The sequence below is a fragment of the Cricetulus griseus genome, chromosome 7 (assembly GCF_003668045.3).
Source record: "Cricetulus griseus strain 17A/GY chromosome 7, alternate assembly CriGri-PICRH-1.0, whole genome shotgun sequence".
Classification (NCBI taxonomy): Eukaryota; Metazoa; Chordata; class Mammalia; order Rodentia; family Cricetidae; genus Cricetulus; species Cricetulus griseus.
Window position 1 is genome coordinate 88,349,099 of NC_048600.1, and position 14,823 is coordinate 88,363,921.

At 43.0% G+C, this 14,823-nt stretch overlaps 2 protein-coding genes and 2 non-coding genes across 9 annotated transcripts in view; 3 read left to right on the forward strand and 1 right to left on the reverse strand.

Moving 5' to 3' along the window:
* Tsr1 (TSR1 ribosome maturation factor) lies at positions 1-12,012 on the forward strand. The gene is made up of 15 exons (XM_027426769.2): positions 1-464; positions 621-724; positions 1,414-1,633; positions 1,731-1,865; positions 2,389-2,813; positions 4,521-4,680; positions 5,010-5,170; positions 6,012-6,202; positions 7,078-7,240; positions 7,448-7,558; positions 8,181-8,313; positions 9,906-10,022; positions 10,376-10,516; positions 10,623-10,697; positions 10,794-12,012. Exons 1-15 carry the CDS (start codon positions 125-127, stop codon positions 10,970-10,972), a joined length of 2,655 nt encoding a protein of 884 aa, XP_027282570.1. The 5' UTR covers positions 1-124; the 3' UTR covers positions 10,973-12,012.
* The window catches only part of Srr (serine racemase), a 23,122-nt gene continuing 14,514 nt past the window's right edge, over positions 6,216-14,823 (reverse strand). For 5 of the 6 annotated variants that reach the window (XM_027426773.2, XM_027426771.2, XM_035447512.1 and 2 more), the window contains 5 exons: positions 14,554-14,657; positions 12,416-12,535; positions 12,250-12,324; positions 11,675-11,884; positions 6,216-11,421 (listed from right to left, as the gene is read on the reverse strand). In XM_027426773.2, coding sequence (XP_027282574.1) covers positions 11,206-11,421; positions 11,675-11,884; positions 12,250-12,324; positions 12,416-12,535; positions 14,554-14,657 — 725 coding nt within the window. In that variant the 3' untranslated portion in view covers positions 6,216-11,205. Of the gene's footprint in view, positions 11,422-11,610; positions 11,885-12,249; positions 12,325-12,415; positions 12,536-14,553; positions 14,658-14,823 lie in introns of those variants that run through there. The other variant, XM_035447513.1, reaches the window with a different exon arrangement.
* LOC113836841 lies at positions 7,656-7,746 on the forward strand. Its single transcript, XR_003487363.1, has one exon. It is a non-coding gene; the product is annotated as a small nucleolar RNA SNORD91 family (small nucleolar RNA).
* LOC113836840 lies at positions 8,380-8,470 on the forward strand. The gene has a single exon (XR_003487362.1). It is a non-coding gene; the product is annotated as a small nucleolar RNA SNORD91 family (small nucleolar RNA).

Below are 14,823 nucleotides of genomic sequence, written 5' to 3' on the forward strand. Positions count from 1 at the left end.
GGGACCCGAGAGACCGGCATTCAAAATCTACGTGACAGGAGCACCTCGAGTCTTCCTTCCCACGTGATGGATGCAACTTTAGCGAGCAAAAAAATGAAAGATGGTCGTAAAATAGGTGCCCTGTATGAAGAGCCGAAGCCAGGAGCCTACGAGCGGCTTCTTTAAGTCGCTCGACATTGGGCTGCAGCGTGGGAAAAGTTGCCACAGTGTTTTTGAGGGGACTCGGGTACCCCGCGCTCACAAGCTGGAGGAAAAAGACCTCGCGAGAAGGCGCGGGAGTACGTTCAAGACTGAGACTTGCCCCCGGGGCCGGAAACGCTCGGATCCTCCCGGAAGTACTGTTTGCTCGGTACACGTGAGCCACAGAATGGCGGCTCACCGCTCGGGCCCGCTGAAGCCGCACAATAAAGCTCATAAAGGCGGGCGACACCACGGTGGTGGGTCCGCATCACAGGGCGGCAAGGGTGAGTAGACAAGAAGGGGAAGGAGGGCTGCTTAGCCAACAGCTATGACTAGACTTGGGACCCTTGCCAAAGGCTCTTTTTAAGGGACTCAGAGAGGTTCCTGTGCGTTAAGTTAATGGTGCGGAGCAGAGCAGCCACTTCTGATCTGCCTTCCAGGTCGTGTAGCACCGAAAATCCTGTGCAAGAAGCTGAAGAAGCAGCTCAGCCGAGTAGACCAGAGGCATCGCGCCAGTCAGCTCCGAAAGCAGAAAAGGGAGGCGGTGAGAGGAGTGGGGGTTGGGAAACGGTGCGGGTTCTGAATGATTTTAGATGGGTAATTCGTCAAACGAGAGAATGCGACCCGGACATGGGCAGAAACTGGGGAGTAAACCCAGGGTACCTACATGCCTTGTTCTTTTTGGTCCAAGGTTCTGCCAAAGTCCTTGACAACTCATACACGTGGCTTTTTTTAACAAGAGAAGGTTTGACCCTTGGTTTATTTGGCCTTCTGTTCTTTTGCAGGGTGTTCTGATTATTTTGCTTTCTTTTTCCTTTTTTCGAGACAGGGTTTCACTTGGCTGTCCTGGAGCTCTGTTAGACCAGGCTGGCCTTGAACTCAAAAGAGATCCAGCCTGCCTCTGCTTTCCTGGGTTCTGGGACTAAAGGTGTGCGCCACCACTGCGGGTCTGTTGTTTTCTTTTTTAACAAAGGGTCTCACTATGTAGCCCTTGCTGGCCTAGAACTCTGGCCTCCAGCTCTGAGAGATGTGCCCACCCTTGCCTCCTAAGTGCTCAGTTTAAAAGCCCAGGGGCCACCACACTTTCTGATCTCTTCTGATGTTTTATGTTAAAGTTCCCTTGCTACTTTTACAAACCAACAGGGGGGTCTGGAGTTGTGCTTTGATGTGGCAGCATCTGTGTTTTTGAAGATGCAAATGAGTGAGAGAGTCTTTGAACCTTTGTGTTGCTAGGTTCTGGCAGAGAAGAGGCAGCTGGGCAGCAAGGATGGGCCTCCTCATCACGTGCTCGTGGTGCCTCTGCACAATAGGATTTCTCTTCCAGAGGCATTTAGGCTGCTTCAGAATGAAGACTTGGGAACAGTGTACTTGAAAGAATGGGGGAGCACCCAAAACTTTATGCTTCTGTGCCCCGGTTTGAAACATCGGTGGTTTTTCACATATGCAAGACCAGGTTAGAGTATCCAATACTTTTTGTCATTATGTTTTAAGTAGTTGTATTTCTTGATTCTAGTGTGCTAACTACTACTTACTGTGTCTGCTGTTTTCAGGAGATCTGCATACTGTATTAGACATGGCTAAAGTTGCTGATACCATCCTTTTCCTCTTGGATCCACTAGAAGGCTGGGACAGCACTGGGGATTACTGTCTATCTTGCCTGTTTGCACAGGGTCTTCCCACCTATAGTAAGTGTTGGAATATTGGAAACCCGCAAAGAAAGTTAATTAGCATTTTTTGGTGCAACTCTGATCTTCCAGGCAGTGTTTAACATTTGATTTAGGAATACAACCAAGCCGTTATATTCTGCTCTCCAAATTAAATGCTTTTTAAATTCCTTTAAATTTTTTTCTTTTATTATCATTACGTTTGTTTTGTATTTTTTGAAACAGGGTTTCTTTGTGTAGCCGCCCTAGCTTTCCTGGAACTCACTTTGTAGATCAGGCTGGCCTAACCCACAGAGATCTGTCTGCTCCAGCCTCCCTAGTAATGGTATTAAAGGCATGCACCTGCATTGCAAGGCTTAAAGACAATTTTTATTTCTGGGCTGTCCTTTGCCCAGGGAAAGAACAGGAAGATGTACTTCACTGTGACATTTCTTTAGTGTTAGCTTGTTGAGTTTCCCAGTGATCCCTGGGTTGTTGTGATCTGGAAATGAATATTCTAGTAGTGAAACAGTAAGTGACTAAGCTCTTTCTTTCTCACCTTTAGCACTAGCTGTCCAGGGGCTTTCTGGCCTCCCACCAAAGAAACAAATAGATGCCAGAAAGAAGCTAAGTAAAACAGTGGAGAAACGCTTTCCCGAAGACAAACTTCTGTTGCTAGACACACAACAGGAGGCAGGAATGCTGCTTAGACAGCTGGCTAACCAGAAGCAACGCCATCTTGCTTTTCGAGATCGGAGAGCTTACTTGTTTGCCCATGTCGCTGACTTCGTGCCTAGTGAGGAGAGTAACTTAGTTGGCACTTTGAAAATCTCAGGCTATGTTCGTGGGAGGACTCTGAATGTAAATAGTTTGCTGCATGTTGTTGGACATGGTGATTTCCAAATGAGTCAGATAGATGCACCTGTGGACCCTTTCCCTTTAACTCCTAGAGTCATTAAATCTCAGAAGAAACAAAGCATGGCAATGGAGGTAAGATTGATGGGAATGGAACCAGGGCCTCAGCAGGCACTCTACTACTACTTGGCTATAGTCATTGCCCAAGATTGTTGTTTTTAACTCCCTCTTCCCCCACAGGGTTCCTCTGTGGCTTTGGAGCCTGCCCTGGCACTGGTTCTGTAGACCAGGCTGGTCTGAAACTCACTTAGATCCTCCTGCCTCTGTCCCCAAATGCTGGGATTAAAGGCATGTGGTTTTTTTTTGTTTGTTTTGTTTTGTTTTTTTTTTTTTTTTTTTTTTTTACAAAGCTTATTTTTTGTATGCCGACGAGGGTGCATATTACTGGTGTGGAGGGCAGGGACAATTTGCCAGGGTTTGGTTCTCTTCTACTTTGTGGGCCCAGAGGATTAGAATTAGGTCATTGGGTTTGGAGGCCCAGGCAGTTTTTTTGTTTTTTGTTTTTCAAGACAGGGTTTCTCTATGTAGCTCTGGCTGTCCTAGAACTTGGTCTATAGACCAGGCCAGCCTTCCAAGTATTGGGATTAAAGTTGATTAAAGTGATACCACTGCCTGACATTTTTTTTTTTTAAGAGTGTATATTTGTAAATTGGCACAGGATGGAAAAACAATTCTCTCTCTCTCTCTCTCTCTCTCTTTTTTTTTTTTCTTTTTTAAATTATTTTGGTTTTTCTAGACAGGATTTCTCTTTAGCTTTGGAGCCTGTCCTGGAATTCCTCCTCTGTAGACGAGGCAGGCCTTGAACTCACAGAGATCTGCCTGCCTCTGTCTCACTTGTGCTGGGATTAAAGATGTGTGCCACCACTGCCTGGCTGGAAAATTTAATTTTCAGAGAAGATAGTTTGCACACTTATTGGGCATGTACGACTGCTAGTTTGAAAGTAAGGCAATAGACAATTAGAACATGTTGATCAAGTGTATTTATCTAGTATTCTTTGGGGTTGGCTCTGCCTTCATGGCAGATGTTGCCTCTTCTCAGAATTTATTTGAATTATAAATCAAATTATCAAACACTTGTAAATTTAAAATTTACAGTAGCATATTCACAGTAGACCTGCTGTGGAAATTGAGAGTACACTAGCTAGCTACACAAGAGAGATCAGAGTCAGCCAAGTGTTCAGAAGAATGAGTTCCACAGAGGTGAAAGAATGTCTTGGGGACTATGGATCTAGGTATAGTGAAGGAGTAGAGGATTTCTTTGAACTTTTATTAATAAAAGACTGAACCTCAACTATGTAGCAGTGACTGTCCAGAGACTTAGTGTATAGAACAGGCTGGACTTAAATTTTGCAGAGAACAGTTTGCCTCTGCCAATTGAATGTTGAGATAAAAGGTGTGCACTACCATGCTGGGAGGGAGCAGTTTGGTTGAAATGGAAAATTCCAGCATTTGGGAGGCAGAGGCAGGTGGATCTCTTAAGTTCTAGGCCAGCCTGGTCTGCAGAGAGGGTTTTAGGACAGCCAAGGCTGCACAAAGAGACCTTGTCTTAAAACACAATCAAAAGGGGGAAGGGTATAATAAGCAGGTGGGAGAGGTCAGGTTTTCTTAGAAACAGTCTCAAGAGTTATGCAGGTGAACACAGTTGAAATGCTAGGAGATGCCCATTTGGAAATTTTGGTATGTTTTGATTTTCTGTTTAATTTGTGGATCTTTCAAGTTATTATTAGATTTATCAGATTTTAGTTAATGTCTGACAGGCCATTACCTGATTTTGGTTTTTAGATTTGTGCAGCAGATACTACAGCTGACATGGAAGAAGACCTTAAGGTTCTGATGAAGGCAGACCCTGACCAACAGGAGTCTTTACAAACAGAAGCTGTTCTAGATCCAATGGAAGGGGAGCAAACCTGGCCCACTGAGGAGGAACTGAATGAGGCAAATGGTCAGTGATAGCAAACATGTTGAATAGTTCTTGCTCACTGCTTGCTTATAAGGCTGGATGAGGAAGTGATTGAAGTTCAAATACTAGAGCTCTGCTTTCTCTCTCAAAATCACTCTAGGCTTGTCTTTTTAAACAATAAATGATAGTAGTCTACTGCAGGGATTTTTTTAGCTGTATATTTGTTGCTAACTGGGGCAGCTGAATTAAATTTGGAAGCCTTCTGTTCTCATGTAGCTGTTATTTTCTCATGTTGGTAGCAGTGTCTGCATAAGTGAGAATACAGAAAGTATAATTAATATATAAAATACTTAATTGTTTGGGTTTTACAGACTTATTGAAGCAACGTTCTAGGGTGGTAAAGAAGGTCCCTAAAGGAACATCCAATTACCAAGCTGAATGGATTTTGGATGAAGGTGATGAAAGTGACGAGGAAGGTGATGAATATGATGATGATACACAACATGAAGGGTTAATGGAAGAGGAATCTCAGGTAAGAAAACAGGCCATTGGGATGGACAGACGGGGCGCGCGCGCACGCACACACACACGCGCGCGCGCACACACACACACACACACACACACACACACACACACACACACACACACACCACCCACCACACTCCAAAAACATGGCTGTGTGAAGTCATCTGCTTAATTATGGAAAGGATATGTTTGTTTGTTTTGTTTTTTGAGACAGGGTTTCTCTGTGGCTTTGGAAGCTATCCTGGCATTTGATCTGTAGACCAGACTGGCCTCGAACTCACAGAGATCCACCTACCTCTGCCTCCTAAGTGCTAGGATAAAAGTCCTGTATCATTACTACACCCAGTGCTCTAGAGGGTGTGTGTGTGTGTGGGGGGGGGGGTTAGGAACAAACTTGCTGGAGTCGTTCTCCTTTTCCACTATTTGGGTCCCTGTATAGAAATCAACTGCCTTTCCTCACTGAGCCACCTTGTTGGTGCTATGATTTTCTTTTTTGGGTTGTCAGGGGTGGGGGAATATAGTCTTATGCATCTCAGGCTTGTCTAGAACTCTAGCTGAAGCGGTGTGGATACTGTTTGCAGGCGTGTGGAATCTGCCCAACTTTAGGTAGCACTGGGGATCTAACCGAGAGCTTTATGTGTGTCAGGAAGGCACTTCTACCAGTGGAGCTACGTCCTCTTCCCTTTTCGGGCTTGTTACTTTTTTTTCTTTTATTTTTGGAGACAGGGTTTCTCTGTGAAACAGTCTTGCCAATAAACTCATAGTGAATCTCCTGCCTCAGCTTCCTAAATCCCAAGACTAAAGTGTGTTTCATGATGCATATTTGCAATTCCCCATTCATTTTACAGGATGAGAGTAGTGAGGAAGAGGAGGAGTGTGAAACTATGACTCTAGGGGAGTCTGTGCATGATGATCTCTACGATGAGCAAGTAGATGAAGAGGCTGAGGAGAGAATGTTGGAGAAATACAAACAAGAAAGATTGGAAGAGATGTTTCCAGATGAAATGGATACCCCCCGTGATGTGGCTGCTAGAACTCGGTTAGTCAGCAAGTGATTTCAGACAAGTTTTATTTGAAAAATTTTCATGGTTTAGAATTATTCGAGTAGGATGCAAATGGGAAAAACACATTGTCCTTTTTTCTTGAAGGGCAAGCATGCTACAGGAGAAGCAGCAACATATAGTCAAGGTATAGATTTGTTCAGAGTGAAACAGACATACCTAGTTTAATTAGCAAATATTCCTTGCAGGAGTAAGTGCTCAGAAATATGGATTTGGGAGGTGAAAGTACATATTTTGAAATGAAGCTTATAAAAGTAAAAGTAATAAAACGTAGTTGATTTTTCTGGATGTAAGCCTGACTAAAAGCCAGTATCAGTGTTGGGTACGAGAGTGGTAAGGCAGGTTGAAGAGCTGTATTCCATAACAGGCACTATAAATTCTTTGTCCCCTGTGAAAAGTCTGGGTTGATTTTGAAATAGTTATTAGAAGCTGTTGTAGGACATGGTTTTTGCTAAAGCTATTAGTTTGTAGTTTGTTTGAAAGATAGGGTCTCATGTGGATCAGGCTATTATGGATCTTCTGCCTCCACTTCCCAAGTGTTGGGTTATAGGTGTATATTTCCATGCCCATGTGTAGCTCATTAGGGTATTTTGAATGCCTAGTGAGTAATTTTGTTTCTTGAGCCAGTTTTGCTTTGTAGCTCAGGCAGACATGAAACACATGGTGTACCCCAACCTTCCCAGTAGATTAGAGCCACACTTAAAGCCTTGTTAGGTTTGTTGTGTACTAGAGGTAAGCATTTTACCACTGACTTACATTCTTAGATAAGAGTAATTTTAAAAAGTGAGAGCCTTGACTATTTTAGAAGTGAGGTGAGTCTTATATAGCACCATCTAACCACTTACTTTCTTAGATTTCAGAAATATAGAGGCCTCAAGAGCTTCAGGACATCTCCTTGGGACCCCAAGGAAAACCTTCCTCGAGATTATGCTCGGATCTTCCAGTTTCAGAATTTTATTAATACTAGAAAAAGAATCTTTAAAGAGATTGAGGAAAAAGAAGCTGAAGGAGCCGAGGTACCTGCCATCTTGTCTACCTTATAATTTGTTTTTGACACAATGCTACTTGTTTGGGAACAAAGGGATTTGAGATAATTAACTGAGAAGGTTGAATCTGGGTGGTTGGCACACCCATGAATGATGAGGCCTGGCATGTATTTCGAGAAAGTTTCGTCACTATTGGGACATTAAAGGTAACCCTGGTGATTGTCTATGCTTTGGCAGGTTGGCTGGTATGTCACACTTCATGTCGCAGACGTCCCTGTCTCGGTGGTTGAGTATTTCAGGCAAGGAGCACCCTTGATTGCATTTTCTTTACTACCTTATGAACAGAAGGTAAATCAGTGTTTTGTGAGGAATGAAGAGTTGTACATATTTTTCCAACATTTTGTTCTCTTGTGGAAGGCTACGTTTTTGATTCTGGGAGTCAGAATGGAGAAGTCAATGATGGTTATACCCAAGATGTCTGAACCTGTCTGAAGCATCTCAGTGATGCAGTCTGTGGTTCTGAGACTTCCCTACCTACTTTTTTTTTTTTTTTTTTTTTTTTTTGTCCAGATCAGAACACTAGTAGTCTTAAAAGTAAATGTTTGTGCCAGTGTGGAGACCTGTTCTCTAGGTGACCTGTAGTCATGCCCACTGGGAGTGGGACAGCTGGTATAAAGGTGGTGGAGGCTGAGAGGAGTGTATGTGGTTAATCAGGTGATGTGAAGGTCATTCACCATGGCTTAGCTTCTATAATGTTACATGTGGATCGATCAGTAAGCTAGCTTGGCTAAGCTAGCTTAGACATTGCATGGAAGCACTGACAAGGCCTGTATGAACCTGCAAAGTCAGTTGGTTGTTGGGTAAAAAGGACTATTTATTATGACATCATGTCATTAACTAGCATGGTTAGCCTTTCAGGGTAGGCTGTTGTATGCCTAGACTATGAAGCTTTTTCTTATTTGGTCCTCAGATGTCAGTATTGAACATGGTAGTGAGTCGGAACCCTGGCAACACAGAACCTGTAAAAGCCAAAGAAGAATTGATCTTCCACTGTGGATTCAGGCGCTTCCGATCCTCGCCCTTATTCTCTCAGCACACAGCAGGTTAGCATGGAAGCTGCTGGGGTCTTGTCACTTGTCTCTGGGGTGAAGATGTTTTCAGTACTCTGACTTAGGAGCCAATGATGTTTTTATTCAATGTCTGAACCTGTCTGAAGCATCCCAGTGATGCGAACTGTGTTATGCTGAGGCTTCTTTGCTGTGAGTATTGTTCTGGAGTAGGTTTTAAACCAGGGTTGGTAACTTTAGGAGTAGGAATATGTGTTGCCTGCTATTTTGGGACCATTGAATAGTACCATAACTCACTTGCCTTCCAGTGACAGGAGACAGAGATGGTAACAGCATTACTGGTGTTGTGGGTAAATTTTCATCTGTCGCATTATTTTTTAAAACAAAGTTTTGGTAAAACATGCCATGTCTTGGTTTTGGGATTTATTTATTTATTTTGAGATAGGGTTAAGAGGGCCTTGAACTTGGGTCCTCCTACCTTTACTTTCCAGTATTTTTTTTTTTTTTTTTTTTTTTGCTTGTTATTAAGTATCTAACTGCATTGTGTATGCTTGTCTTGTTTTATTTATTGAGATTTTCAACACAAGGTCTTAATATGTAGCCCAAGCTGGCCTTCCTTGACCTTCAGGGTGGTGGGAATATGGGGAGGGTTACATTACCATGCTCAACTGGCATGGTATCATAAAGGCACACTGACAAACCTGAGTAGTTGGAATAGAAAGTGATTTGGAGCTGGCTAGCTGCTCAACCTTGCTGAACCTGAGGACCTACATTCAGTGAGTGCTGACTGGCCCTGCGTGATAGAAGGGAAGAACTATGACTTGTATTCCAGTGCTGTAGCACATATGCCTCCACACCACCAAAATAAATAAAATGTATTAAAAAGCCTTAATTATTTTAAGAAAGTAATAACTGCATTGCAGATGAACAGAGCTTTTCTGCTATCTTACTGTCCTGCACACAGCACAAAAGAGCTCAAGGCTGAGTGAAAGTATTGGTTGTATTGAGATCAGATCATCTGGGAGGACTCTTTCATTTTTACCAGTAGACTAAGCATTAATTCTGTCTCCAGTTAAAAAATCACTGGTGGGACTCAATTTTATCTTTTAATTGTGTTGATGCAGGGCGTGGAAGAAGTCTAAGAGTTAGTATGTAGGGAAATACAAGATGAAGCTGGATAGGATATCCTAGCCCTTGTGAGATGGAGGAAGGTACATAGCAAGTTAAAGGCAAGCCTGCAATACATGAGACCTGTCTCAAAACAAAACAGACTGGAGCTCACAGAGGACCTGGGTTCAATTCCCAGTACCTACACTGGTCAGCTTAGAGGCACCTGCACACGAGCACCCCCCACACCCACATGGATATACCCAGATACCTACACATAAATAAAAACATGGATCTTAAACACTATTGCTTTTGGTTAAGAGTCACAGTTAAGCTGAGAATATGATGTAGAGCAATAAGTGAGTACACAGTCCTGTGCTTGACCTCCATTACCATAATTTTAAAGGGTGGGGCTGTGTGGCAGCAGCATAGCTTTTGACAGCTCTTGGATTGCTTATGGTTTCTCAAAAGTCTTTTCACTTTTTTTTTTTTCTATTTATTTTGGACCCTTACTATGGAAGCTGATAAACACAAATTTCAGAGATTCCTAACTGCTGATGCGGCTTTGGTGGTGACTGTGTTTGCACCAATCACTTTTCCTCCTGCATCTGTGCTACTTTTCAAGCAGAGAAGCAATGGTATGTTGAATTCTAAATGGTACATAATTGAACCTACTAGGACCAGCACTTTTCTGTACTTAGACCTGGGGTCTAAGTGTATTAAGGTATACTGGTGGGTTTTCAAAAATACCAATTTCAATCTCCTTGAGGGTGTAAGCAAGCCCAGGGTGATGCAGACTTCAGTAGAGGCTGCTTGGACTACTGTATTTAAGGCAGGCTAGGGGACTGCTCAATGGAAATATCTGTAGTGGTCTTTGTGTAAGAAAGGTAACAGTGCATTTCTCTAAGAAAACCTTGAATGAGTCTTTAAATAGAACAGAGTCGTAGCTGAGGGGTTGGTCCTGTACTTCACAGCTGCTCTCCTTTCCTAGGGATGCACAGCCTCATTGCTACAGGCCATCTGTTGTCAGTGGATCCAGACAGGATGGTCATCAAGAGAGTTGTTCTCAGTGGTCATCCTTTCAAAATTTTCACTAAGATGGCAGTAGTGCGTTACATGTTTTTCAACAGAGGTAGGCATGAATGAAGGAAAGTGGGATCTGTTTCCCTGTGGTGGGAAGATGGGCTAGGCACCGTAGGTAAATGTTTGATTTTTGTGTCTGTGTATTCCATTCTAAGAGGATGTGATGTGGTTTAAGCCTGTGGAACTGAGAACCAAGTGGGGACGCAGAGGACACATCAAGGAGCCTGTAGGTAAGAGCCTGGGATTCCCCAGTGTTACAAAGGGACTGTTGGACTGTGAAGTTCACTACATGTCTTACTGTGACCGATTTGCTGTTTTCCTCCTAGGTACTCATGGCCACATGAAGTGCAGTTTTGATGGGAAGCTAAAATCTCAGGATACAGTATTAATGAATCTCTATAAGCGAGTTTTCCCCAAATGGACTTATGATCCATATGTACCAGAACCAGTACCGTGGGTGAAAAGTGAGATCTCCTCAACAGTGTCTGAAGTGGACATGGAATAACGGATTCAGTGGGGTCCTGTCTCTACTGCAGCCGTGGGTGGGAGTCTGGTTGTGATTATGCAGGTTGTGCTATTTCAGCTGTCCAAATCTACACTGAGTATGGGGTTTACACTATTACTTGGTCTCCAAATTATAACTCTTACTGAAATACTCTTATCCATTAGGATTTTGAAAACAATTTGAAAAGGGAAGATGAAAAACAATTTTCATCTAGAGACAATCTTCTCATGAATTTAAACAGAAATAGTCTGGTAAGAAGCTGGCCTTTCAGCCTGCTTCACCCAGTTTAGGGAGGTTAAGTCTACATTCCCACCACTGAGTACAATACAGATGTTCTTTACTTCTGGAGAGACTGTTTGGAAATGCTGAGATAGCACTGCAGCCAATCCAACACCAGCAGTAGGCTCAATGAGCAGTTTCATTCTCTCCCACACCAGCTGGGTTGCATACTGTTGGTACAGAAAGGAGTAAGGATTAATAAAACAGAACTGGAGTGTTCTATTTAACCTAGTGTTAAATTCTGAACACCAAATGAAATAGATGTTTGGGTTTGTTGTGATGAGTATGTGCTTGCTAATAAAAGTATGCACGTACAACTCAGCCCAGCTCTGCTACTGTCAGAGTTCCCATGTGTCATGGATCACCTGGTTAAGTGATCTGTTCATACTAAGACTACTGCTGTTTTTCTCGTCCCAGTGTTACCTTGATTTCGTCTTCTGTGACAGTGAAAACATCATCCACAAGGTCCCTTATAATAGGCCAGGTATTTGAGCCAATGCTTGATTTGACACCATCTGCTATGGTTTCTGGAGGGTGAAGATTGGGAGTCAGTTCTCCTTTCATTTTAGACTGGTAGCAGTCATCTGCATTCAGGGGTTCTGCAGCGTATACCTTCACACTAGGTTTCAGGGCCTGTGAAGAGGAACAGAGACAGTACAGTGGCATAATGGATAACACATTTTTGTGTTACAGAAGGGTTTTGATACCAAAATGGAAATATTACTTTAAAGCACTTTAATAAACGATATCTGATGACTGACTGAATTGTGTAAATTATAACTGGTTCTAGTAATTTGGGGAGAGTAGTGCAGTGAGGTGGACTTGGACACCACCTATCATCAACTGCTTAGATTAAAGGGAAAAAATTTACCATTTTTTTCAGAGGAGACCATGAAAAAAAATGGTAATTTGGGGAGAATGGTGAGCAACTATCCACAATGAAGTGTGATACAGGTTCTGTATTCCTAATCCAGGAATCCCTTTAACTGTTTTGTTACCTTAATTGTAATGGCTATTCCAGCAACCATTCCTCCTCCCCCTACTGGTACCACCAGTGCATCCACCAAGGGAACCTTTAGTAAAAATATAAATAGGTCAATTAATAGTTTTATAGATGCAGCAAAACCACTTTGCTAGTGGCTAGATAGGATGATGGCATTTTACCTGGTTCAGTACTTCCAGGGCAATTGTCCCTTGTCCAGCTATCACTGCAGGCTCCTGGTTGGGGTGGACCAAGATGCCTTCTGTTTCTTGCATAATTCTTTGTGTGACCTTTTCTCTGGACTAAAAGGTAGCATTAATGTAGTTTACTTGAGTTACAGTGAGTCCCCAAAAGTACAATTCAGTAACTTAACACTTCAAACACTTTAACATTTCTTTCATAAATAAACATGGTACGCTTGACTACGTGCGAGAAAATTTTTTTGCTGGGTGACTGAGGGGCTTCTAATTCTCTGATACAAACAAACTGGATCTTTTAAAACGGAAGATGTTAATAATGTGCAAAGTGTACAAGATAGGATTTGGACTTGTGAACTATTAAGGGAGAGGATAATAGGATAGGCAGAGGGGTGGAAGCAGAGACGAATTAGGCTACTAAATGTGAGAACAGATGCTGGATGGAATCAGGGTGATAATGGGAAAGGCTGTTAAAAGGAATTGGACTTTAAAAGTTCTAGGTTTCCGCTGAACGTTGGTAGAGCACGCCTTTAAACACAGCACTGGGGAGGCAGAGGCAGGTGGATCTCTGTGAGGTGGTTTATGAGAGCAACAAAGCTACAGAGAAACTCAGCCTCAAAAACCCCTCAAAAAAAAAAAAAAAAAACTTCTGGTTTTTCTTTTAAAAATTTTTTATCATTCAATTTATATCTATTCAATTTTGCATGTCTGTAGAGGTTGGGGACAACTGGCAGTCAGTTCTTGCCTAACACTTTTTGGGTCCCAGAAATTAAACTTGGGCTATCAAGTTTGGCAGCTGGTGACTTCTTCTCCACAGGTCGTGTCCCCCCCCCCCTGGGGTGTGGGTGGGTGTGTGTGTTCAATTTGGGAGGACAAATTATCTGGATGTGGTATTTGGAACTTATCAAAGAATTTTTTTTCTTGAACAAACTAGAAAGATAAATGTTGCTATTTGCTGAGGTGAGGAAGACTGGAATGAGGAATAGGGAGTAAGACCAGGAATCTGGTGTCAGACAAAATCACTGACGCCAGGGAGGGAAAGCTGGGTTGTTGGACCATAGGTGAAACTAAAAAGTTTCTGGCTGGGTGGTGGTGGCACACACCTTTAATCCCAGCACTTGGGAGCAGAGGCAGGTGGATCTCTGAGTTTGAGGTCCAAAGCAACACAGATAAACCCTGTCTAGAAACCACTCCCCCTCCCCCCAATTTTTTTAAATTCAGTTTCTGGGACAGGAGAGATGGCTCTGTGGTTAGGAGCTATGACTTCTTCAGAGGACTGATTTCAGTTCCCAGCACCCACAGAGCAGCTTACAACTGTCTGTAGCTCTAGTTCCTACACTCTCCTACACTCTCATACACGAAGGCAAAACACTACATAAAAAGAAAAATTTAATTTCTGGCTGGGCATGGTGCACATGACTTTAATACCAGTACTCTGGAGGCAGATGGATTTCTCTCAGTTCAAGACCATCCAGGTATATATAGTGAGTTCCAGGACAGTACTATGTAGACAGACCCTGTCTAAAAATAAAACATCGGCCGGGTGTTGGTGGCGCACGCCTTTAATCCTAGCACTCAGGAGGCAGAGGCAGGCAGATCTCTGAGTTCGAGGCCAGCCTGGTCTCCAGGGCGAGTGCCAGGATAGGCTCCAAAGCTACACAGAGAAACCCTGTCTCGAAAAACCAAATAATTATTAATCTGCCTGCCTCCCTCCCTCTCTCCTTCCTTCTCTCATTTTGAGACAGGATATCATGTAACTCAGGTCCTCAGGCTAGTCTTACAGTTTGTGTCCAAGGATGACCTTGAACTCCTGGTCTTCCTGCCTGTATTTCCCAAGTGCTGAGATTACAGGCATATAACAACCATACCCAGGTGTTAAACTTTTTGAGAAAAGTCTTACTCTATCTAGCTCAGGCTGGTCTGGAAGTTGCCATTCTGTCTCCTACTCCTGAATGCTAGAGTAGGCATGTGCCACCATGCCTGGCTTTAGTTGAATTAAGCTGAGACAAATGACATCAGTAAGGATAGATGGGGGAAAGGCTGGCTATGCTAAGGCAAAGAAAAAGCCTCCAGGAAGGGAGGCAGGTAGTCTGTCAAGTGATGCTGAACACTTCCCTCCTTACCTCATCACTTTGTTCACTATATACTATAGAGGCTCCATAGGCTTGTATTGCCAGTTTCTTGCAGTTGGGAGCGGTTTGAGGCACCACAATATAAGCGGGAATCCCTGGGAGGGTAAGAACATGATTAGATCTTACAGATCGAAACTTAGATCATTTTGCTTATGAGCAAACAGAGATTTCTTTGGAAACTTATTTCACAACTGCCATCACTCTTACTGAAATTAGGGTATTTTCTCACTCCTTTTTGATACTACTCTATACGCTGAGAAA